Source organism: Onychostoma macrolepis, chromosome 10 (genome assembly GCF_012432095.1).
Source record: "Onychostoma macrolepis isolate SWU-2019 chromosome 10, ASM1243209v1, whole genome shotgun sequence".
NCBI classification, from domain to species: Eukaryota; Metazoa; Chordata; class Actinopteri; order Cypriniformes; family Cyprinidae; genus Onychostoma; species Onychostoma macrolepis.
The window spans coordinates 11,539,120-11,562,599 of NC_081164.1; the positions used below are offsets into that span (position 1 = coordinate 11,539,120).

Below are 23,480 nucleotides of genomic sequence, written 5' to 3' on the forward strand. Positions count from 1 at the left end.
ATATGTTGACATATATTCCCCAATATATGTGGAAAGCGGCAATTCCTTATGTATTATTCAGTATATTGTAATATATTACCACAATGTATTATTCTATATAATTACCAGTAACTGAAAATTCTTTACTATATTGACCGTTCATATATAATATAATATATTTTCTTTCCGTAAGGATACTCATATTGGAATGGTATTAAAGGCAAAAGTCATTATTTTACTTACAGTTTCCTTTAGACAATTTTACTTCCAGCATGTTTTAGGCAAAGATCCTTTTATTTAATTGAGTTAGGCCAACATTTTTACACATTTGCCACTTGGTGTAGCACTGAACTGCGCTTGGACTTTGAAATACTGCCTTATACTGCCACCCTCTGATCAACTGGATAGTTGCTGGATTTAATGGTTTTCTTGTGTTATTTCTGTGGGTTTCCTGTTGCTGTTTTTTAATAAACATAAAACAGAACATTTTTAAGTAAATAGTAACAAAACAGTTTGAACAAATGTGTTGTTTTTGTAGGTTATTAGTCTCTCAGCGTTCTCAATCTTCTCTGTTTTTTAATATATATAATAATAACAAGAAGAAGAAAAATTATTATTATTATTGGTGTTGTTTGTAACAAATGTCCCACAGAGCTTCGACAGGTGCACCGTCTCCTCTCTTCCCTTCTCATCATGGCTTCTTTCTCGCGCTGTCTGCATGTTCCACGTCGGCGCCTGTCGTCAGATCCGCAAGGCATTTCGGGCTACTGGAGGCTGATTCGCCCAATAATACAAACAAGCCACTGGACATAGTGGAAACGGTTGAACACGCGAAAAGCCGTTTGCTTATGAATTAACACAAATTCAGTCTCCATGAATGCATGCTTTTATTATTTCCTCGCTCTTTTGGAAGTGGCAGTATATAATTGCGCATGAACTGGGATAAAATATCCAGCACGCGTGACCAATAGCTAACATAATCCTACTATAGGAAACACACAGGTAAGATAAATCATTTATGTCTTGTTTTTTTTAATTATTTTTTTTATGCAGTGTTTATTGCACTAAGCAGATGTTGAATTAGCATTCATGTAGTGCATTGTGGTTTAATATACGACGACAAAAAATAATATGTGGCTTTAGCTAGCGATCTTGCTGATCAAGTGTGTCATATTTGTCTTGATGCATGAAAAACGTTTTTTAAATTAAAGGCCCTTGGGCGACATGGACGGTCACTTGGACGTGTGATGCTTGAGCCAGCCTGACACATTATAACAATGCGTTATGGGAAATCAAATACATAACCGTTTCACGGCTGAACGAGCCATAAGGCCATATAATGTAATAAACGTCTATCTTTAAACGGAGTAGAAATCTCTTGCTTTTATTTTGAGAGGAATAAAACGGATTAAAGGAATTTTACTCTAGTTTGTACAGGTGAATTATGTCGTAATTAAATGGCATGAAAATGGTCGCCGTTCACCTGTCCCGCCTGTTCGCTCAGGTAGTTGCTCCGTGGGATATAGACCCCACGCATATCAACGTTACGTTCATCACTAGTTTAGACTTCTTAAGTGAACGTTTTCGTTCACCTGTATGTACTAACAAATTTTTCATTTGAGCTCATAACTGCATTTATATTTTCAAGACTGAGTATAGCACGAGCCAATAACATATGAGTGCTGTCTGTGAATACTTCACGATTCTTCACGTTTATTTTCACTAAATGTTTTTTTTTATTTTTTTTTTCTAACAACAACAATAAAAGCCGTAGTGATAAAAGTCGTTGCCAACAGTTGACTAAATAAAAATACAATTGTTTTGTTGTTTGTGAGGAATATGTATATTGTAGATTTGTAAGCATGCACATTTTAATAGAAGATAGTAATTGTTTTGGTCCACTTGGTGTTTGCTGACAAATTGGTTGAGTGAATTATTTAATGACATGTTCACTACACACTTGTAGCCACCTAATGACTGGATCTGAATGAATCCTTTTAGTGAACAGATTCAAAATATTTAAATCACCGGGATGGATCAAAATCCTCAACACTTGTCAAAACATGTGGTGTTCCGGTCCCTTGAGACTTAGTTTTGGGAAGACGCTTAATGAGGCAACATTACCTCAGCCAGCTAGCTCGACTCATGTTCCTTTTACTGTAGTGGTTGTCATAGATGCAGCCTTGGTTAGATGGCATGCTGCCTCCGCAGATCCAGTGGAAAATCACAGGAAAAAAGGCATTGATGCGTGTTGTAGTATTATCATGGCTGTTGAATTACAATCCTGATGTTGTGTATCTTTTGAAGCCTTGTAGAGCAACATAATTACACTTCAGTTGAAAAAAAAAAAAAAATCTGTCCAGCCACCGATGCATGTTTCCAGACGAGCTACTCTGGAGGTTTCGCATACTGTATGTGACAACAGGTTGCTAAAATGTCATCTAAATTGATGCCAGATATCCTTCTGAATAATAGCATTTCTACAGTGGATTGTGAGTGTCATCCTCACAGCATCTCTCTGTAGGTGATGATAGTGACCACCATGCAAAGTATTCATAAGTAAAAAAGAATGTTATTCACATCGACAAGTAGCTGGTAAATCAAATATGATACCGCAAGCCACAAATTGAAACATTGCTTTCTGGTATAAGGACTTTGCCACAGTATTTTAATGCCTTCAATAAGGTCACATCAGCCCACATCCCATGACCATGGTCCTATTCCCTGCATTCCATCATTATTGTAAAGGAGCACTTGCACTGGCTCACCGCCATCACCACTGCTCACTGAGTGCAAATTTATTAATGCCAGTTTTCCATTCCTGTGGTTTACAGATAAGACCTGAACCATTAGCTTTTATCCTGCCTAAATTTCATGCTCTGGCACTCAGGAGAATTAAATGGCTCTTCTGTGAATGCAGACTATGATGCCTCCGCTCAGATCGGCCCTTTGAGCACCGAGCCTCCCTCTCTGAGCGCCTGTCTAAAGCTGAAGCTTAGACGAACTTGCATGAGTCACATGATTGTTACATAGCTCCCAGCATTCCTATATTTTCCTCTGCCCATTGAGGAGGCTGAGCCAAGGAGCTTTATGAGAACTAACAATGAAAGCCTGCTTGAGAAGTTGCTCACTCATTGCTGTGAAGCCCCTCCCGCAGGTGTGGGAATGGGCTCTGAAGGAGTAACCAAAGCAAGTATCGATGGAAATACCTAGAAACTTGAGGGGATTTTTAACTGGATTAATTAGATTGAAGTGAAAGATCTACTCCGTGAACTTCATGGCAGTTCTGGTAATGACTGGGTTGGGCTCTGTCAGATCTGATAAGTGCGTTTCAACAGTACATTCCTGAGGAAACTCTTTTCCATCTATAGCTTCCGGCAAACGTATGTGGAGTATAGAAGGCTTTATAGATTTTACAATTAAAGGGATATTTCTTCCCAAAATACATTGTGTTTTTATCAAAATGCTGTGTTGAGTAGAATGACAGCAGGCCTTGTTTATCATTCACTTTGACCTTGTGAGCCTGTTATAATCTAGCATTTGTTGTCTGAAGTTAGGTCTGGTCTGCATTGTTAATTATCAGCTGTGAATTTATGAATATGTTATTCTGAAATGTCTCAAACAACCTTTTTTAATATATATCGAAGAGCTCTGTTTTATTTTCTCATCTTTTTGCTTATCTCACTCTCTTTTTCAGTAACACTCCAGTATGGCGGACAGTATGATGAGTAAAGCAGCCACTATGGAGATCCCTATTAACAGTAATGGGGACTCTAGGAATCTGGCAGAAGATGACAGCCTGGAGCAGGTGAGCGAAACATGGTGATTCAGGTAAATTTAGATGCAGTTTACCTGAACTCGCCCTATTGATTTGAGGTTTTTTTTTCCGTTTGCAAAGTTCAAATCATGTATCAAATCAACAAAGTGTCAAGCATCAAAATGTGGATGGTTGTGGTGTTGTTTTCATAGAGTCTAAAATACAGTTGTCTGCCCAGTTGGTTTAGTTTTGTTGCAGGTTTCACAATATCAGCCATGAGAAAAGATCTCAAGGTAGCAGGTGATACAAACATTGCAGTTTATAATTGTCCAGCTTTTTCTTGAGGACTTAAAATCCATTAAAAATAAGGCTGTCAGGCATGTTAACAATAACAGTAATATGCTTTAATTTAAAAAAAATGGCTTGTGGGGATACTTCAGTGTAAATCTAATGTGTGTCTTGTCTTAGGCTTTTAAGAAGTAGAAGGCTAATTCAGCCGAGCGCAAAGTGTTCAAACCTCTTTATTGTTGAAACCTTTGTAAAGAAAAGGTAAAGTGGTAATGTTGTCACAAGACACACCTCTTTAAGACAACTAAACCGAGGCACTGGATCCGGGAGAAGACGTGTTAGGCAAATAGACAAGTAGTGATATTTGCTAGGACGTTGAATCATTCCTACTAGGAAGTAAAGGTTCTTTGTTTTAGTTTTTAATTTTTCCCCTAACATTTTCATGTTATGTCCGTTTTCAAAAGCTTATCCCAGGATGACTGTGGCTGATCATGTTCACAGTTGCAATAATGGCTCAGCTGAAGGCAGATGGTACTTCGGCGTTACTCTGTGTCTTTAAATAGATCAGGAGCATTGAGCCAGAATGTGACAACAGACTTTCTAAATGTTCTTGTCTTTCTTTACCCAGAGAGAGAAAGAGTGGCATAAGTTTTTTTTTCTTTTTATAATTATACCTTTGTTCATTGATGGTTGGATTGACAGGGATCTGTTAGCAGCCCAATTTATGACTCATGATTAATAAAGAGGGCTTATTCGTTGCTTAATTAGGGCTGAAATAATACAGAATAGTGTAACTCCATGCATCTTATTTTTTCTTTTATTGTCAATCCTGGAAGCCTGTCTTTATTGTATTAACAGGTGCTAATTGGCCGCAAAATATGGATTCCATTGTGTTTGATGGTTTACTTCATCACTGTTTTCAAGTCTGATTTTGTTTTACATTGTGCTTCATTTTTAGTTTGTTTATCTTTCTTTTTGTCTTTTTGTTGTCATGTTCTTCCCCGATGTCTGTGCAGGCTGCAAAGATTCAGTGGAGCTTAAGAGAGAAGGTAGGGAGTCCCACAGGCCTCAGGGTGAGAGGGAACGCTGGGGATGGTGGCAGAGTGTGTGTGTGTGTGTGTGTGTGTGTGTGTGTGTGTATGCCTGCACGTTTATGTCTTTCCAGCAGATAACGATTTGAGTTCTCCCCATAACCTGGTCACAATGGACAGGATGTTTTTCAAATCACACGCATTATTTTTTGGCCTGTGTCACTCCCTGTTGAATCAGTGTTTGAGGTCAGATACAAATCCAGATTATACATATTTTATTTGTTTTGAAAAACATCCTGTTTTATCTCTCTGTAGTATTAACCCATTGTTAGCGACCTTTTAGTATCTATTAACTCTGTATGTTCTATAAAATTTTTATTAACCTTTGCAATTAATTCTGTTTTGTTATTTAAAGGTGGTACTGCATACAGTACTATGACTGAATCTTTTTTCTTTTTTTTACATCAAGGGTCTCAGACTTTGCAGGTCATGGTTTATGAAGCTTGCATTGGAAATCCATTTAAATAATCAGTATTGATAGACATAGTCATTTACATTCTAATGTTTAACGAAACTTTCTTATTTAACTTTAGTCAGAGTTTAATTTAATATTATATTTAACACATCAAAAACAGCTGAACAAACCATTGTGGATTTGCAGACCTCCCATTAAAGACCCCTGTTTTATCAGCAATAATGTTTACAGATGTTGTTGTTTATTTATGAGAGAGCTCTTTTTCTTAGTTTATTGTCTCAGATAACACGTAACACACTGATGTGGGTTGTTGAGAGTTTTTATAATCACTTATTTGACTTGTTTCAGAAAACAGACTGTTTCTTTGGGCTGCAAATGCCTTGTAAGCTTTGGTGTCAAATTCTTTTACTACATCAAGGAAACACATGGATTTTTCAGAGGGTTTGTTTTCACAGGAAATTAAATTTGGCTTTTTTTTTTTTTTTTACGTGATTCACAGGCACATGATTCTTAATAATTCTGGGTCTAGTGTGATTCTAACCCTAAAATGTTCTTTCTAACATTTTACATTTTATAACTTTTGCCAATGTTTGTTTTGGTAGAAGTTACATGATTGGTTCAGTTCATGAAAAAGAATGCTAATATTATAAGGTTATAGTATTATGTTCTTAAAATCTCTTCCTCTTCCTCCTTTTTTTTTTTTTTACATTTCTGTAGGACTTACAGCAGGTCATGGTGTCTGGGCCCAACCTAAATGAGACCAGCATTGTATCAGGTGGTTATGGAGGTACAACAGAAGGCATCATTCCGACCAGCTCCATCAAAGGTAAAATCATGTTCTTCTAAAACCCAATTGCTACTGCACTGTGCCAAATATATATATAATTTTTTTTTTTTTTTTTTTAACGGACTGGGGAAATAAATCTGTGTTTAATTAGGCTAGTTTTAGATTCACTTGACCCCAATCAAAATTGGAGTTTTGTTATTAGTGATATTTACCATGTTTGGAATGACTTTGATGACATTTGTCTTTCTAAAGCAAATACATACATTCATTTTTCCTAGATACACTTGGAATTGTACAATATGGTTTGCATAATTTCCACTATGGGTTTTCAACTTCTTTCTTTCCTATGGTGCAATCCAGAAGAGACCCCCAGGGCCTCTTGAGGCATTGCTCATTATGTGTATAGGTATTCATTGAGCCATGCTTAATGGCTTTTAAGTTTGACATTAACCAGAGTGAAAAACGCCACCGATCCGAATAGACAAATAAGCTTCAGCTTTGTTTTTTGTTTTTTAAATAAATTTCCTCTGCAGTGGAAAATGAGGCTAACTTCTGCAAAAACTGACTGCTTTTGATTTTATTTTAATTTAGTTACATGTGGCTAACAAAACAACTTTTTGTCTGGACAGGATTTGGGATTTGGGATTGTAAGGTGACCATCCTGGCCCCTTAAATTTATTCACTTCTGATTCAGTGAGGACCTTCTGTCTCTTTTACCCTTTCTCAGGCCCTGCGGTCCGTGTTAACACTGACTTTTTGGGCAACAGACGCATTCCAAATGAAGGGCAAGGTCATTCATGCTTCATTCGTAACGCATCTCTCTTCTCCACCTTCCCATGGTGCCTTGAATTATAGTCCTTTTCAAAACTGTTTTTGTCTTTCCCAGGGTATGGGATGCTGTACTACAGGAATAAATTTAATCTTTTCTCTCTCAGCAGATTGGACTGGGCTACATTTTCTCTTTCTCTTCTTTCTTGCAGGGTTAAGGTTGCTTTTTTCACTTGCAGAAATTTTGTAATGAGGAACCTTTTGTTATTTTCCTTTGAAAATCAGTTTAAACTGTATTCTGGCTTTAATCTTGCTGACTTTGCAGAGGAAATGTTTAGAAAAATCTGCTGCAGAATGTCTGGGTGTAAAATATGTTTGGTTAAAAAAAAAAACTTACTGTATGATATGTCACACACTTTTTTTTTTTTTTTCTCTCTGTGTAAATGAATAATTGTAGTTAAAAATAAATTATCAGACATATTGGGGTTTAAAATAACAGTCGTGTGATGTTAAGTGAATTGTCTCCATCTGTTTGTCATGAGGCAGCAGATATAACAAAATATCAGTTGTGTGCTTTCTTGTTTTCATTTCATCTTAGTACATTATCACCTTCTCTCTCTCTCTTTTTCCCTTTCCCCTCCCTCCATCCTCCTGCTCTTCCTTCACATTCACACACATACGCATTGGCATTACACACTTCACTCATATGGTATAACCCATTCCATTGTAAAAATAATTTTCCCAATTGCCTAAATAACTGTAAAACTTCTTACATATCCACCACCTACTCCCTGTTCCCCATCATATACCCCCAACATCCCCTGCTATTCCTGGCCATGACCACCTCCAGACCTGCGAATGAAGTCTAGGGGTGTTAGCATTGCCCCAAGCCAGATTGCTGCCTGCCGAATAGCCCACCAATCAGAAGACATCCCCTGTATCCCAGGTATTCCAAAGAGCGCTGGATCATTTAAGGGCTCTTTGGCAAAACATTCCCCCTACTCAGTAAAACACTTTCATTTATTCACTCTCATCACATCTGTTTCACATATAGCTGATGCACTTTCAGAGCTGTCTGTCTCTCTGATGCAGTTATATCAACAATATCTGCAAATGATGTGGAAATAATGTGGAAGTACAGGCAGTTGTACAGTGTATATGTAATTTGAAACTTACTTGAAAGTATGTTCTGTGTATCAGGGTCCAACATGCATCATGGCAGTAGCAATTCCTCAATGACAGCAGAAGAGGCCACAAGAGGTGTTGCTGTGGAGAAATTTGACATCGTGAAGAAATGGGGCTTGAACACATACAAGGTTTGTCAATTAACTGTTTGTCTTTTGTGATTAGATGTCATGTGCTGTTAACCACTCCTATTCTAAAGCCATTTGTATTATCCGTGTCTCCCTTAGTGCACCAAACAGATGATCTCTGAGAGGTTTGGCCGTGGCTCACGTACTGTGGATTTGGAGCTGGAGGCTCAGATCGAGGTTCTGCGGGAAACCAAACGGAAGTACGAGAGTGTGCTGCATTTGGCACGAGCGCTAACCAACCACTTTTACAGCATGGTGCAGACGCAGCACGCCCTCGGAGACACTTTTGCCGACCTCAGTCAGAAGTCTCCAGAACTTCGGGTGAGGCAGCGTGGCCAACTTAAGATTCATGACATTTGTTGTGATTGCCATGCATAATCGTGGGACTGCTGTAAACACACTCAAGTATTTCATGCTGTTGCGGAATGTATAATTCAAACTGTCAGTGTTAAAAATAACTAGTGCTTACAGACGGGGAAGATTATGTCACCAAGCGCTAAAAGGCCACAATTGTTTTTGGGTTTACTTTAGCGTTTGTGTTTTGTTATTTATACACAACGTCAGTAGAGAATGTCTCTAACATTAAGTGTTATTTTAGTATTATTTACATACTCTTATAGCATTTAGTAATATTTTAAATTGGCTTTTATTTTAATATTTTCAGTTTTCCTTTTAATTTTTATTTTTCTGTTTAAATTTCTTATTTTTAGTTTGAATCATTTTAGTACTTCAAATTATTTTATTCCATTTAGCTGAACACATTTCTGATTTTCATTTTTCCATCTAATATTTATATTTTGATTTCAGCTTTATATTTCAATTCAAAGTTTAGGTTTGTGGTATTGTTCATGCACAGGATGAGTTTGGATATAATGCAGAAACACAGAAGTTGTTGTGCAAGAATGGAGAGACTCTGCTCGGTGCCATCAACTTCTTTGTGTCCAGCATCAACACACTGGTGAACAAAACAATGGAAGACACATTGATGACTATCAAGATGTATGAGAATGCCAGGTAAAAGTTATTCCAGCTCTGTAGGCTTTAGTATAGTAGCCTTCATTTGTTTTGTTTTTTCCAAGGTGCTTTAAGTGTTCTACTTGTCTGCAATATGAAGAGGCACTGGGCCCTACTTTCTGTCAGGGCTGGAAATTCAAGCACTTGAATTGTGTTTTAGGTTAATTAGCCTGCGATGCTACTGGACGTTGATAGGGTCATTATAAGTTACACTTGTCTGGTTTAGTATCAAATATAGCTGCACGTGCAGACGAGATGGTATTGAATGAACACGGAGTGAGGCACCAACAAGCGTTGACAATGACTGGCCCTCTTACTCAGTCTTTAGATTGAAAAGAAAAGGAGTAGCATATCCTCTATCACAGTTATTTATTTTGTGTGGTACATGTTGAGATCTTTGAGAAAACTCTGCTTGATGCAATTCTAGCTACCTTTAATGTCAGATTACATCATAAATAACTTTTAACTTTGGGCATCACATTGTATAAAAATGTATTTAATATGGTGTTGATTTTTGTTTTGTTTTGTTTATGGTGTTTCTCTGATCTCCTATAGACTAGAGTTCGATGCATACAGAGCAGATCTGGAAGAGTTGAACATGGGCCCACGGGACGCTGTTACTATGGCTCGTATCGAGGCTGCTCAGCAGCAGTACCAGATCCACAAGGACAAATATGAACGTCTCCGCAGTGATGTCAGCATCAAGCTCAAGTTCCTTGAAGAAAACAAGGTGCCCGACCACCCGCATAACTTCCTCTTGAAATCACTCAAGTAGCCTGTAATCTATTTATTGTCTCTATCTTGTCATCTGACATGATTTGTGTATCTCTCTCACAGGTCAAAGTGATGCACAAGCAACTTCTGCTGTTCCATAATGCCATCTCTGCCTACTTTGCTGGAAACCAGCAACAGCTGGAACAGACCCTCAAGCAGTTCAACATTAAACTCAAACCACCAGGGGCTGACAAACCTTCTTGGCTGGAGGAACAGTGAAAGTGCCCGTTTACCCCTGGTTTCCTGTTATATGTCTTTAGCCACACAGAGCAACACAGTAGGACCACAAGAGACCAGCGTTCTGAGATGCTAGCAGAGACAGGGGCTCCAACAAAGCCTCCTTCACACTAACTCTCTCTATACTTCTCTTCCTTAATTCTTCTCCTCAACCTGTTCTTGCTCTGAGACTGTTTTCAAGTGTCTGAATAGTCACCTCTAGTATGTAACCGGTCCTAAAGGCTCCAATCAAATGTCAAAGGTTTCAGTTTCAGCTTCATCCATATAAATATCATTAAACCGACTGAAACAATCTTTCTGATATATCAGTCAGAACAGCTGTTTTTTTCCAGATTATGCTCGGTCTTACACACTCTCTCTCTGTCAGTGACCACATCTTTAGGAACTCTTTCCTTTTGTTTTTCTGTGAAAAGCGTTTTATTTTGCTACTACTGTCTTTTTTCTGTATTGTAGATTTGGTCTTGTTGGTAATGGGGGATGCAAATTATTCCTATCACAGAGCTTTCAGTGTTCAGTGTCGGTGGTTCTAACAAAAAGTAATTTTATTTTGATAAAATTCAGATGTAGTTTTATCTGATATTGATATTGGTATTGCATCCTTGTACATTTGTATGTTTGCTAGGCCATGAGAGTACTGTTAAGTCAATCCTTGTCCAGTTGTCTTTCTTTAAAATACTTTGAATACATGAAATACTACATTTAATATCTTAAAATGAGTTACTCATTTTAAGTTATTTAACCTCAAAGTAATAATACTGAAAAATGTTATGGACTGAATTTCATCAGATGTGGATACAGTTTCCTGCACGTTTTAACAAAGTTCTGGAACATGAATCTAAAATCACTGTCTTGACTCAATATTGTTATTTTAAAGCTTTGAATTTATCAAGCATGATTGTTTTCTCTAAAGAAGATTGTTTTTTTTTTTTTTTTTTTTCAGTTTGTTTTATTTGGACAATTATAGTTTGTCGTATTATGTACCCGTACATAATGCCGTAGAATATTTGTATGTATATTATGTTCATTTTTAAGTTAATAATCATAAGTTAATCAAGGAAGTGTATGTGTGAGTTGTATTTGATTTTTATTGAGGCCCATTGTTATCTGCCTCTTTATTCACCAAAATATGCACTAGAGTTTATGTACTGACCTGTGTTCTATTAACATCAGCAAAGCCCTAATATTGTGCATTCAAATTGCAATTGGTTCTGATGTACCCTGTGTTAAATGCCTTTATCTGCCTTGGTTAAAAAAAAAGGCAATTTTCCCCAATGAAATATTTATATACCCATTAATATCACGGTAAAAATTATTATAATTTTTTTTCTGTCTTTTTAGTGCTAATGTATTATTACATTAACCCTCACAAGTTTCACAAAAATATAGTACAAAATCAAACAGATTTTGTAATAATTTAACAATATAAACATTTCAAAGTATATATTTTTTGTATGCATTTTTATTTGTGATCAGATGATGAGTCTTGCTGGGTTTTCATTCACTGAAAATATCTACATAATGCTCATTGATAGCCTTTTTTTTCTATAAATTAGTAAGATTTTTTTTCAACATGCTCAAAATACACTTGGAAATGTTTTTGCTTAAAACAGACTTGGTGCAGTGATAATGGTTAAAGTGCAGACTGTCAGATTATAGTTTGTCAGCCTAGTTTTATTTTTTTATTTCATTACGCAAGACTGAAATAACGACTATGATCTAATGTTCAGTACTTTTGAACATTGCATTAAATCTTTCTAAGCTTGAGATGAAGCAATACTGAAGATGTTTTTAAAAGTGTATTTTCATGTATGCCTATATTGGCTGTCCCTTGTGTGTTTCTGCATGGCAGGTCTGATGACATTAGCTGTACATTTCCATGCATTGTGATTCAATCCTGTTCAATGTATCAGTAAAACACTACATGGGTAGTAGTGCAGGAAAATGTTTTTAGGAAAAACAAAACAGAAAGGTTTCTAGTGAATGTTAAAGAATGCTTGAAATTTAGTTTGAATGTCATTGTCAACTATTGAAGATCGTACAATGTCTGTTTTTTTTTTGTTGTTTTTTTTTGTTACATTTCATTTAAATTAAATTGACTAAATTTTGTTTTTAAGGACCACATGGTGACCCTAGAAGAGAGACTTTTTTTTATCTCAAATATTTTGTTTATATCCTGGCACATTTGTCAGGCTGCAGAGATGGTAGTGTGTGTGATTTTCATCTTCATAGATGGAGAAAAGGGTTCCATCTTGAGCCCCAGAGACTGAACTGATTCATGAAGTGATGGACATTTTTACCAGACCAATGGGATTTTAAATTTAGACCTCCTGAACACTAATTAAATTTCATTTTCTTTTAGGTCAAATGCATCCATTAAGTTTTTTGTTTTTGTTGTTGTTGTTTTTTTTTTTAATTGTTCTGGGATTATCATTCTTACTATTATTATTTTGATTTCGGTTAACAGAAGTGTTTGGCATTGAAATGTGTACTCCATTAGTAGTTTTAGAGCATAGCAGAATGAAAGGGTTATAAATATTAACTTATTTATACAATCAATATTTTAGGCTGCTTTGTGGTATTGTAGTTTATGAATGATTGTATATATGTAAAGATAATTGACAGATTTTGAAACTGGAATCCCATGATGTTAGCCTTTACTCCTGGCTTTGACCAAACCTTTGACCAACAAACGTACAAGAACCCAACAGATAAAATTTGAAAAGTTTGCAAAAATGGTCTTTGTGTCATTTGTACTTCGCTGATGTCCTGTTTGGCTTTTTGTTTTACTTTGACCCTGTTTGTCTTTTCCAACATATGAGCAGAAGTCAGGCCATACAAAATTAATGCTGACCACTAGAGGGAAATGTTGAATATGGGACTACAGATGTCTCTTAAATTTAAGGGCCAGTACTCTAGTAATCTAATTAAATCTTTACATCACTGGATAATAAATGAAAGCTAATAAAACACATTGTTAACCTTCACACAATTTATATAGACCGTAACATTGACTGAATAGATAACCAACCTTTTCCCTCAAGTGCAAAACTATTTCTACCAAGAAAACATTTAAAACTGTTTCTGAGGAGAAAGAAATTTCCTCGACTTACTAAATAGGCTCGTTGGTTTCAAAATAAAATAGGCCGACAGAAACCCGACTGGGTTCAAGTAACAAATTCGTAGTTGAATAAAGCCGATAGAGGGCAATGTAACTACATTTTTAAAGATATAAGATCTTTTATACACTGCAAAACGACGCGACTTACCTTTGACAGGTGCGATTCAAACTATAGTCGCGACCTGTTTTAACCCAGCGTGTTTGTTACCGAAAATAATTTAACATAATGACCCAGTGTGTGTAGTTTCATTTCTTCTTTAATTATGTAGAATGTTCTTTCTGAAGAACAAGATGTATTATGAATAGCAAAGGTGAGAGTTGCTCAGGTGAAGGGAGCGCGCGTGTGGGGGCGTGGCCATTCTCATCCATTAAAGTGCTCGTGCTGGGAGTTGATGGTGTTTGACATGTGGATTGAATGTTGACTTTCTCCAGCGATGGACGTCAGTTGATTAAGCGTTCATCAGCATTAACCTGATATTATTTACTTACTGGTACGTACATCCATAAAGAAATTCATTTTCTGTTGCTTTTCTCATAGTTTTCCGATAATCGGTCATGTACTGGCTTTCAATTATTACCTTGTTTGAAAGTTGCACATTTCAGAGTTTGATAAATGCCTTGTCAACATATTTTCCCCGTAATTTTACCCAATTTCGGCGTTAACTATTTTGTTTGAAAACATAGAGCTCGAATAATGTAGTGATGTCTATCATTGTATTTGTTTGTATTTGTTGGGATCGGCCTCTTTTGTAAATACATGTGGAATTGCTGTAAGTCACGTACTAAGTCCATTAGTTGTGTATTTTAATGCAAAACAATTATTTTTATTAAACTACTAATATATGAAATATAGTAATTATATTAATGTTTATTAATGCCATTAATATTTATGTATAAATTAACAAAATGACCCAATTTGTAGGCTATATGTGACAATAGCCAAGTCAAAAGCATTACTATTAAATGCCAAAGTAAAATTATGCAGCCAATAGAGTTTAAAAGTACAGAGACCAAAGTGCATGTGATATGCAAAGTTGCCTTTATGCTTGATAATCTTAATTAAATGGTTTGTTTGACTGCTTGTTGAAGGTCCTGTGCAAATTGGTCTTGTAAAGTATTATCTGACTTTGTGGTTTGCTCACACAGCTACCTTTTATAAATAAGCAACTTGCTCTTCCAGTGTAAGTGTTATCATTGGAAATTCTTATGTTGGCTATTTTTGATTCTCGACATTTGGTTTTATCCAACAGTAATTCATAGTTTTGTAATGTTTAATGCCTGTCAGTGTGGGGGCAAAATATGTTATTGATGGTATAAATCTTAAATTTTGGGTCAGTATGACACATCATTTGCCTCTCACTGTTTCGTATTTCTATTTTTTTTTTTCCTGATATTTCTATCAGATCCCTCCAGATTTGTCCACTCTGTGTCCTCCAATGGATGGAGCTCCAGTTGTAACCACGGCGCCTCTACCTCCTCTGCCTCCTGACCCCTCTAGATGCTTTCAAAATGAGACCTCACCCTGCAAACGTATTGCACAGCCCCCTCTCATGGGCCCTCCACCTCCTCCTCCTCCTCCTCCCCTCCCCTCCGCCACCACCACCGCCACTGTCACTACCACCCCCACCTCCTTCATCTATGGGGGACCCCTTCACCCGGACTGTCCAGCGGCGCTCCAAAATGCGCAACTTCAACTGGGATGCCATCCCCAGGCACAGCGTGTTGGGCAAGCGCAACGTGTGGACAGCCCAACGTAACCTCGAGAACTTTGAGCTGGACACTAAGCGAATGGAGGAGCTTTTCAGCCACAACGAGCACCACGGTTTGGTCCGTAAGGGTGGGACTGTCAGGAAAAGTGTGTGGGGACTTTCACAAATCACTACAGAATCCGAGAATGTAAGTGGCGCTGCTTAAACGTTGATTGACTTTGCTGTAAAGCTGATGTGTTTGTCATGGAAAACGAATCATGTATACCTACATCTGTACTTGCCAGTGAGGCCCTTGACTTGAGACAGTACTGCAGCATTGAAAGGCAGCTCAGATCATGTCATCTCTTGTGTATCAAAATTCAAAGTGCAGGACAGGAGCAAGTGGGTGAATTAAACATGAAATCTAGTACTCGCTAGTGGCCTACATCAACCCAGTCTATTACTTATTTGTGTCTCTCACCTTTCAAACGTTCAGGCTAATGATCTGGAGAGGTGACTCCAGTATTGATGCTCTGATAAAGCTTTAGTATTGGACATACTGTCTTCTGAGACCCATCATAGTGTTTTCTTTCTTGTTTAACCTTCTTGTCCCCAAGGCCTTTGTAATAGTTTAAAAAACATACTTTACATTGAAGTATGAACTATGAAAAGTGATCAAATGGCTAGATGAAACGCTTCAAATTAAGATATTTATATTACTTAGGAAAGTTGCAGGTATTAAACATGAATGAAATGAACATCCTCACATTTCCCCTTAAAAATTGTTTAAATATATAATGAGAGATTAATTTCTGAATTACTATTATTATTTTGCATGTGTAGCAATGCGGTTTTTGGGACCTCAAATATTTAAAAGGGAAAAACAATACATGAACTATAACTATAACTTTTTTTATTTTTTATGTATGTCATGTTTAAGTTATTTTTAATTTAATTTTCTGTGGCGTCATAAATATTTACCAATCCTATCTGCATAATTTAAGTTCAGGAAGACACCTTTTCTTTTATATTTTACTGTTATTGCATAAACCTAAGGGTGGCCTGGCCAGATGATTTATGTGCTAGTCTGCACTACCGTTGCACATCTATTTAAGGAACATGTACTGTTTGTGAGGAGGTTCAGCTCAGAAATGTTTAACTATTCATAACAATGTAGCCACGTCTTTTTGATTCCATTTCCATCATGTCTTAGCTGCGGTCAGTGAATGTTATATAATATATGCTATTTCATTAGAGTAATTGACACAATACTATGTCTTTTTTTTAGATATCAATTCTCAACTCTAAGAAAAGCATGAATATTGGGATTTTGCTAAAACAATTTAAAAGGTAAGGTACATTATTAAATTGACTGTGTTCCTAAGTTTCATATGCAAATCTGTGTATATTGAGCCATGATCACCTGTGTTTGGTACTTTAAGTAGGTTTTTTTTTTTTTACTCTGTGCTTGAGGTTGTATCTCAATCTGAAATGTTTTGAGCGTCTCGAAGAACGTTACGCTGAATTACATCCATTATAAGTAATATGTGTAACAAGCTGCTAAGAGTACACAATGTAACTCAAGTAGGCCATTTAAAAACATCTCCTCTCTCTCATCTGTTTTCGATGCACTTTGCAGGCCACCGAAGGACATTGTGGAGGCTGTCAGGAACGGTAACCTGTGCTTTGCTTCTGGAAAACTGAGGGAGCTCAGCAAGCTGTTGCCTGATGACATAGAAGTGAGCTGGTTTTCTCAATTTGACCTCAATGTGCTGTGCTATTGATCAGCGACGTGATCAGCTGTTTTTAATGCTGCTTTTATATTGACATGTTCCAGATTAAGAAGCTGGTGTCATTCAATGGAGATCTATCTCAGCTAAACGAGGCTGACCGTTTCATGCTGACGCTGGTTCAAGTGTCGGGGTGTGTTTTCTTGTTATGGTTCAAACCATTTGAATGGCCAATTTCTGTGCTGTTTCGTATAAATGTTCAAACAGCTGATTGAAATGGGCTTTAGTTAAAAAGCTGCTAATAATTCTGTGACTTTTATTTGTTTCCAGGTATAAAGTGAGGTTAAAGAGCTTGCTCCTCAGAGAGGAGTTTTTTCCCTTTATTGAGGAGATCAAACACTCCATTGCTGTCATGACAACCGCTGCTAATGGTACTTTTCATCTTTTTGAACAAAGTTATACAGTACGAACTGTCAAACGGGTGTATATACAGGTGCTGGTCATATAATTAGAATATCATCAAAAAGTTGATTTATTTCACTAATTCCATTCAAAAAGTGAAACTTGTATATTATATTCATTCATTACACACAGACTGATATATTTCAAATGTTTATTTCTTTTAATTTTGATGATTAGAGCTTACAGCTCATGAAAGTCAAAAATCAGTATCTCAAAATATTAGAATATTTACATTTGAGTTTGAATAAATGACCATCCCTACAGTATAAATTCTGGGTATCTCTTGTTCTTTGAAACCACAATAATGGGGAAGACTGCTGACTTGGCAATGATCCAGAAGATGAACATTGACGCCCTCCACAAAGAGGGTAAGTCACAGAAGGTCATTACTGAAAGGTGTGGCTGTTTACAGAGTGCTGTATCAAAGCATATTAAATGCAAAGTTGACTGGAAGGAAGAATTTGGGTAGGAAAAGGTGCACAAGCAACAGGGATGACCGCCAGCTTGAGAAAACAGTCAAGCAAAGCCGATTCAAACACTTGTGAAAGCTTCACAAGGAGAGAACTGAAGCTGGAGTCAGTGCATCAAGAGTCACCACGCTCAGACGTCTTCAGGAAAAGGGCTACCAAGCCACTTCTGAACCAGAGACAACGTCAGAAGCGTCTTAACTGGGCTGTGGAGAAAAAGAACTGGACTGTTGCTCAGTGGTCCAAAGTCCTCTTTTCAGAGTAAAGTAAATTTTACATTTCATTTGGAAATCAAGGTCCCAGAGTCTGAAGGAAGAGTGGAGAGGCACAGAATCCATGTTGCTTGAAGTCCAGTGTGAAGTTTCCACAGTCAGTGATGATTTGGGCTGCCATGTCATCTGCTGGTGTTGGTCCACTGTGTTTTCTGAAGTCCACAGTCAACGCAGCCATCTACCAGGAAATTTTAGAGCACTTCATGCTTCCTTCTGTTGACAAGCTTTATGGAGATGCTGATTTCATTTTCCAGCAGGACTTGGCACCTGCCCACACTGCCAAAGGTACCAAAAGCTGGTTCAATGACCATAGTGTTACTGTGCTTGATTGGCCAGCAAACTCGCCTGACCTGAACCCCATAGAGAATCTATGGGGTATTGTCAAGAGGAAGATGAGAGACACCAGACCCAACAATGCAGATGAGCTGAAGGCCACTATCAGAGCAACCTGGGCTCTCATAACACCTGAGCAGTGCCACAGACTGATCGACTCCATGCCATGCCGCATTGCTGCAGTAATTCAGGCAAAAGGAGCCCCAACTAAGTACTGAGTGATGTATATGCTCATACTTTTCATTTTCATACTTTTCAGTTGGCCAAGATTTCAAAAAATCCTTTCTTTGTATTGGTCTTAAGTAATATTCTAATATTTTGAGATACTGATTTTTGACTTTCATGAGCTGTAAGCTCTAATCATCAAAATTAAAAGAAATAAATATTTGAAATATATCAGTCTGCGTGTAATGAATGAATATAATATACAAGTTTCACTTTTTGAATGGAATTAGTAAAATAAATCAACTTTTTGATGATATTCTAATTATCCTGTATATACTGGGGTCTGAAAGTCTAAGATCACTACTATCGATTTTGCTTCTAAATGCTGTTTTTTTTTTCCACTAGAAATTATATTATCAGTTTAGGCTTGTGTAAAACCTGATGAACATGTTCTCCAGCATGATTTAAATTTTGTCCAAAGAAAGAACATCTGAATGTCTGTAAAAAGGAGTTTGAGATCAGTGCCACAAATTTACTTGCTTGATTAATGACCTAAAATTTGTGAAAAATCTGTAATACTGTATTTATATTATAACCCCGTTTCTTTGTTTTAAAGTATTTCAATTAAAATTACCTTACAGATTTAAATATATTTTCTATGTGATCTCAGACTTTTAGACCTCCGTTTTATGTACAGTACTATGTAATCTGTCAAAATGTTTAAAAATGTATACAATTTCATTCACAAGTTTAGTCGGTAAGATTAAAAAATAAATGTTTTTGGAAAAAGGTGTCTTATGCTTACCAGTGTTGCATTTTGTTATCAAATACAATAAAAATAATAATACCGTGAAATATTACAATTTAAAATAGGAGTTTTGTATTTTAAAATATATACTTCTGAATGTAATTTATTCCTGTGATGGAAAGCTGAATTTTCAGCACCATTACTCCAGTCTTCAGTGTCACAAGATCCTTCAGAACTCATTTTAATATACATTACTGATTTGCGGCTCAAGAAATTATCAATGTTATGCTGCATACAACATTGATACCTTTTTTTTTTTTTTGATAACATTTATTAATGCTTTTACCGTTATTTTTCATAAATTTTGCTAAATAAGTGTTCATTTCTTTAAAACAAATCTTACTGACCTTAAGCTTTTCTCAACCTACCAGAGTTGCTGGCATGTGATGACCTACATTCAATCATCAGACTGGTGCTGAAGGCTGGTAACTACATGAATGCTGTGAGTGTCACATGGTCCGTTTTGCTTGTTATAAATACACTGTTCCTCACTGTTCCACTAGAGCTGGAGCAGATAAATGACTCTGGCTGTATCTTGTTCAGGGTGGCTACGCAGGTAGTGCTATTGGCTTCAGGATGGCATCATTGCTCAAACTGGTGGACACTAAAGCAAATAAACCTGGCATGAACCTTATGCACTATGTGTCCATGGTAAATGAAGTGATCACTCTTTTTAGGAGTTTTTATTATTAGATGTTGATTCATGAATATATCTCTATACTTTTTTGACACTGTGACAGTACATTTATTATTTTCTGTTTATTATAGCAAGCTCAACAAATTGATGAAGCTTTGCTGCGTTTCGCTGAACAGCTTCAACACATTGGGATTGCTGCAAGGTAGATATAATACAAGTTTTGTATTGTTTAGGTGATGCATTTAGGAGTAAAATTCTACTTTATTTATAAATTCAAAATAGGATCCAAAAGCAAGAGGTGGAGGTGGACTTTCAAAGGGAGTTGGAGAAAATTAGGGAAGCGAAGATGGATGCCAGTAAACAGCCTGATCTACTACATCAGATGGAAGCATTTCTTCGTGTAAGAATAATTTGGGCTTTTCATGTAACCTAAATTGAAATTCCAGTGTAATGTCAGGTGGCTGGTTTTGAAATGTCTTGGATTACCAGTATTCAGGGAGTAATATATGTCTGCTCCTGTACAGATGGCAGACATTCGGCTAGCTGATGTGGAGGCCTCCCTTCAGGAACTGGACAGCATCAGTACTTCAGTGGCAGAGTACTTCTGTGAAGACCCAGCCACATTTAAACTAGAGGAGTGTTGCTCTATCTTTCATTCCTTCTGTGAGAGGTTTGAGAGAGCTACACAGGTAAAATTTCATGTCTTATAAATGAAAACACAGGAAACTGTAAACTTTATTAGCAGGGCGGTGCCCAATGTGTGTTGTTACAGTTCAAATACTTTCATCAAATTTCTGTTGCTTATTACTTACAAAATGTATTTGGTTTTTAGATGTGAAAAATTGAGATATTCTTTGTTCGCCTAGGATGAATAGAAGTCAATTGCATGAATGGAAGTCTTTTTACTGACACTGTTGACTTACTGGTAAAAACGTGTATAAACAAGCCTTTTTTTTTTTTTTTTTTTTGAAGAAACATGACTGGACAAAAAGGTGCAGTTGTGATGGAAGTGACATCACATTCATTTGTCTTTTTTTTTTTTTTTGTGATCAACAATCAATGTTGTTATATGCAAAGCCTCGGAGAACAAATGAAGACAAGAATAAATTAAAAGACTTGTGTAACGTGTAAATATTTGTATTAACATAAGATCCAACAACTGCAACATAAACTGAACAAGTTTTAGACATGCATATACTGTATATAAGGACAAAAATATAACGCATCTGTTGCCCACATCCTCTTCTATGTCCTACAGGAAAACCGTGAGCGTGAAGCAGCCGAGACTCGTAAGCGGCAGCAGAGAGAAAGAGAAATGCTAACCAGAACGGCTAAGCGCCGATCCACCGGCACATGCTCCAATCGGGATGTGACCAATGAAGCCTCCGCTCTGGAATCTGTCCTGACCAGCTTTCTCAGCCAACGTCCTTCTCGCAGGAGGCCCGGTGGGTTCATACCTGTCACAGACAGCCCCATCAAGAACATCTGCCCTCAGGTTGAGGAGCGTGAGGGCAGGGGGGATCTGGACGGCCCTGTGGAAACAGAGGAGAAATTGAAGATCTCAAAGGTGGAAGAACCAGATAACATCTGCCAAAAGGAGGAGGTTCCACCCTGTACCGTTAATGATGTTCAGCGGGCACGAGCTGCTTCCAAAAGAGGCCAGTGCATTGTTGATGAACTGATTCCTGAAAGCAATGACCTCAAAGAAGGTGGGTCTAGCAACACCTCAGCTAAACAAGAGTTTGAAGATGGAACGATGAATAAAGAAGTTGAGGAGATTGGAGACATGGATAAAGGAGAAGCAAGAGAGAAGGAGGATAACGAGAAAATAGAAGAAGCAGACAAAATGCCTGAGCTCTCTGGCAAGATCCTCCGCTTTCAGGATTGTGGCATTGGCAGCCTGAACACAACTGCTACACCTGATCGTTCCCGAGGTCATGCCGTGTGCACCTCCACTCCTCGACAGAGGGATATAAAAGAGGTAGATCTGGCCTTGCAGAATGGACTGGAAGGTCTAGGCTCACCGTGGACCATCCTCAGCCCTCGTGTTTCTCCCCGTAACACACCCCACCGCAGACACTCCTACTCCTTCTCCAGGGTGGACATCCTTGATGATGGAGTTTGGGCGTTACCTGACACTCCTGTACGTGACAAGCCCTCATTCTCCCATTATGCAGGAGTGGGGACTTCATCCTCATTACCAGACTGTCCCTCAAAGCGAATTCCAGCACAGGGGACAGTTATAAGGTCTGCATCACTTAGTGATGAAAAAGAGTCGGCACCTAACTTCAAACTAGGACATATCTTTCAGAGACGCACTGGACAGGAACTTCCTCCAGATAAGAGACCGGAAAACTCAGGACTTGTATCTTTCTTTCGACGCTTCGGGGAAAGAAACAGGGCAGGAACTGTTGGTTAAGATGACATGGCTTGTCCTACAAGGATTTTACTTTGCCATAAAGGATATGATGAATGTAGACAAATGGGAACTTGTCTTACAACACTCTTGATTTCTTTTGTGTTCTTATGCAAATATTGTGATAATACTTGCTGATGCTAACGTCTTGATATTTTATTAGTTTTTAGTTCAGCATTATTATTTCTAACTAGCTGCTTTTATTGGTTCACAACAGGGACCGAAATGTTTTATTGTTCTTTGTCTTTTAAAGTCTGTCTTATTTTTATGTAATAAACTGTGGATCCCACCTTTTGAAGCATGTTATGCGTGTACAGTACAATATTGGTCCCAAAAAATTAGACACTGAAGCCACATTTTAGGCATTGTTGTGTTCTAGAGACAACGGTGAGGGTGTTTTTCAACAAAGGAGTGCTTAAGGCAGCAGTTCTCGACAAGAGGGCAGTGACGGAGAAAGCAGTAAGTTTCCACTGTAGCATGAGGGACTGCTAGTCTGGCCAACCTAAAGATTATATGGCTGCCTGTACAGAGTGGTGCTGATGTCTCTATTCAGTCATGTATCTGTATCTTTGTGTGTGTGTGTCTGTGTTTCCCTTCTACATTATTTCTGCTGCAGTCTGAACGTAACAGACTCTTTCTCTTTCTCTGCTGTTGTTCATCAAGATAAAAGTAGAAATGAGGAGAATTTGCCATGTTGTCTAGGAGATGGTGTATGTTTACAGTACATGATCTCACTTGGCTGGTGTTTCAGTGAAATAATACCCCCTGGAAAAAGCTGTAGAGCACAGACTCTTCTTTCATACAGGCCACAGCGCTCTCGCAATGAATGCTGATTTTTGTTCTTAGAACTTTTACCAAGTTCTATTGATGTAACATTTATTTTTAGACTGTTTAAGAACTTATTTCCATAAGTACGGTAAATATAATCTAATCCTATTTTCGTTTGTTCCATTAGTGTACC

At 37.4% G+C, this 23,480-nt stretch overlaps 2 protein-coding genes across 12 annotated transcripts; both read left to right on the forward strand.

The window, feature by feature from the left end:
- The first annotated feature begins 691 nt into the window (after window positions 1–691).
- Window positions 692–13,167, forward strand: arfip2b (ADP-ribosylation factor interacting protein 2b). Of its 11 annotated transcripts, none has more exons than XM_058789889.1 (10): window positions 692–981; window positions 3,677–3,787; window positions 5,041–5,097; window positions 6,248–6,356; window positions 7,936–8,031; window positions 8,286–8,401; window positions 8,498–8,719; window positions 9,255–9,412; window positions 9,968–10,142; window positions 10,250–13,167. In XM_058789889.1, exons 2-10 carry the CDS (start codon window positions 3,689–3,691, stop codon window positions 10,403–10,405), a joined length of 1,188 nt encoding a protein of 395 aa, XP_058645872.1. In that variant the 5' UTR covers window positions 692–981; window positions 3,677–3,688; the 3' UTR covers window positions 10,406–13,167. The 11 variants fall into 11 exon arrangements, with proteins under 11 accessions (XP_058645872.1, XP_058645862.1, XP_058645865.1 ...); XM_058789879.1 differs by lacking the exon at window positions 7,936–8,031 and adding an exon at window positions 7,045–7,107 and having other exon boundaries at window positions 3,677–3,786; window positions 5,013–5,097; XM_058789882.1 differs by lacking the exon at window positions 7,936–8,031 and adding an exon at window positions 7,045–7,107 and having other exon boundaries at window positions 693–981.
- A 718-nt stretch (window positions 13,168–13,885) lies between these two features.
- On the forward strand, window positions 13,886–23,480 carry fhdc3 (FH2 domain containing 3). The gene is made up of 12 exons (XM_058788359.1): window positions 13,886–14,032; window positions 14,945–15,437; window positions 16,518–16,579; window positions 16,869–16,968; window positions 17,067–17,152; window positions 17,290–17,390; window positions 19,838–19,908; window positions 20,010–20,117; window positions 20,235–20,305; window positions 20,386–20,503; window positions 20,628–20,792; window positions 21,362–23,480. The coding sequence occupies exons 2-12, from the start codon at window positions 15,051–15,053 to the stop codon at window positions 22,520–22,522; spliced, it is 2,430 nt and encodes an 809-aa protein (XP_058644342.1). The 5' UTR covers window positions 13,886–14,032; window positions 14,945–15,050; the 3' UTR covers window positions 22,523–23,480.

Bases quoted from the DNA above. Each gene is read 5' to 3' on its own strand.
- fhdc3 (XM_058788359.1), top strand. From the start codon at position 15,051: ATGAGACCTCACCCTGCAAACGTATTGCACAGCCCCCTCTCATGGGCC. The intron at 20,306-20,385 runs GTAGATATAATA...AATTCAAAATAG, and splicing joins CACATTGGGATTGCTGCAAG to GATCCAAAAGCAAGAGGTGG. The intron at 20,793-21,361 runs GTAAAATTTCAT...TATGTCCTACAG, and splicing joins GGTTTGAGAGAGCTACACAG to GAAAACCGTGAGCGTGAAGC.
- arfip2b (XM_058789889.1), top strand. From the start codon at position 3,689: ATGGCGGACAGTATGATGAGTAAAGCAGCCACTATGGAGATCCCTATT. The intron at 5,098-6,247 runs GTGAGAGGGAAC...ACATTTCTGTAG, and splicing joins GGAGTCCCACAGGCCTCAGG to GACTTACAGCAGGTCATGGT. The intron at 10,143-10,249 runs GTGCCCGACCAC...TCTCTCTCACAG, and splicing joins AGTTCCTTGAAGAAAACAAG to GTCAAAGTGATGCACAAGCA.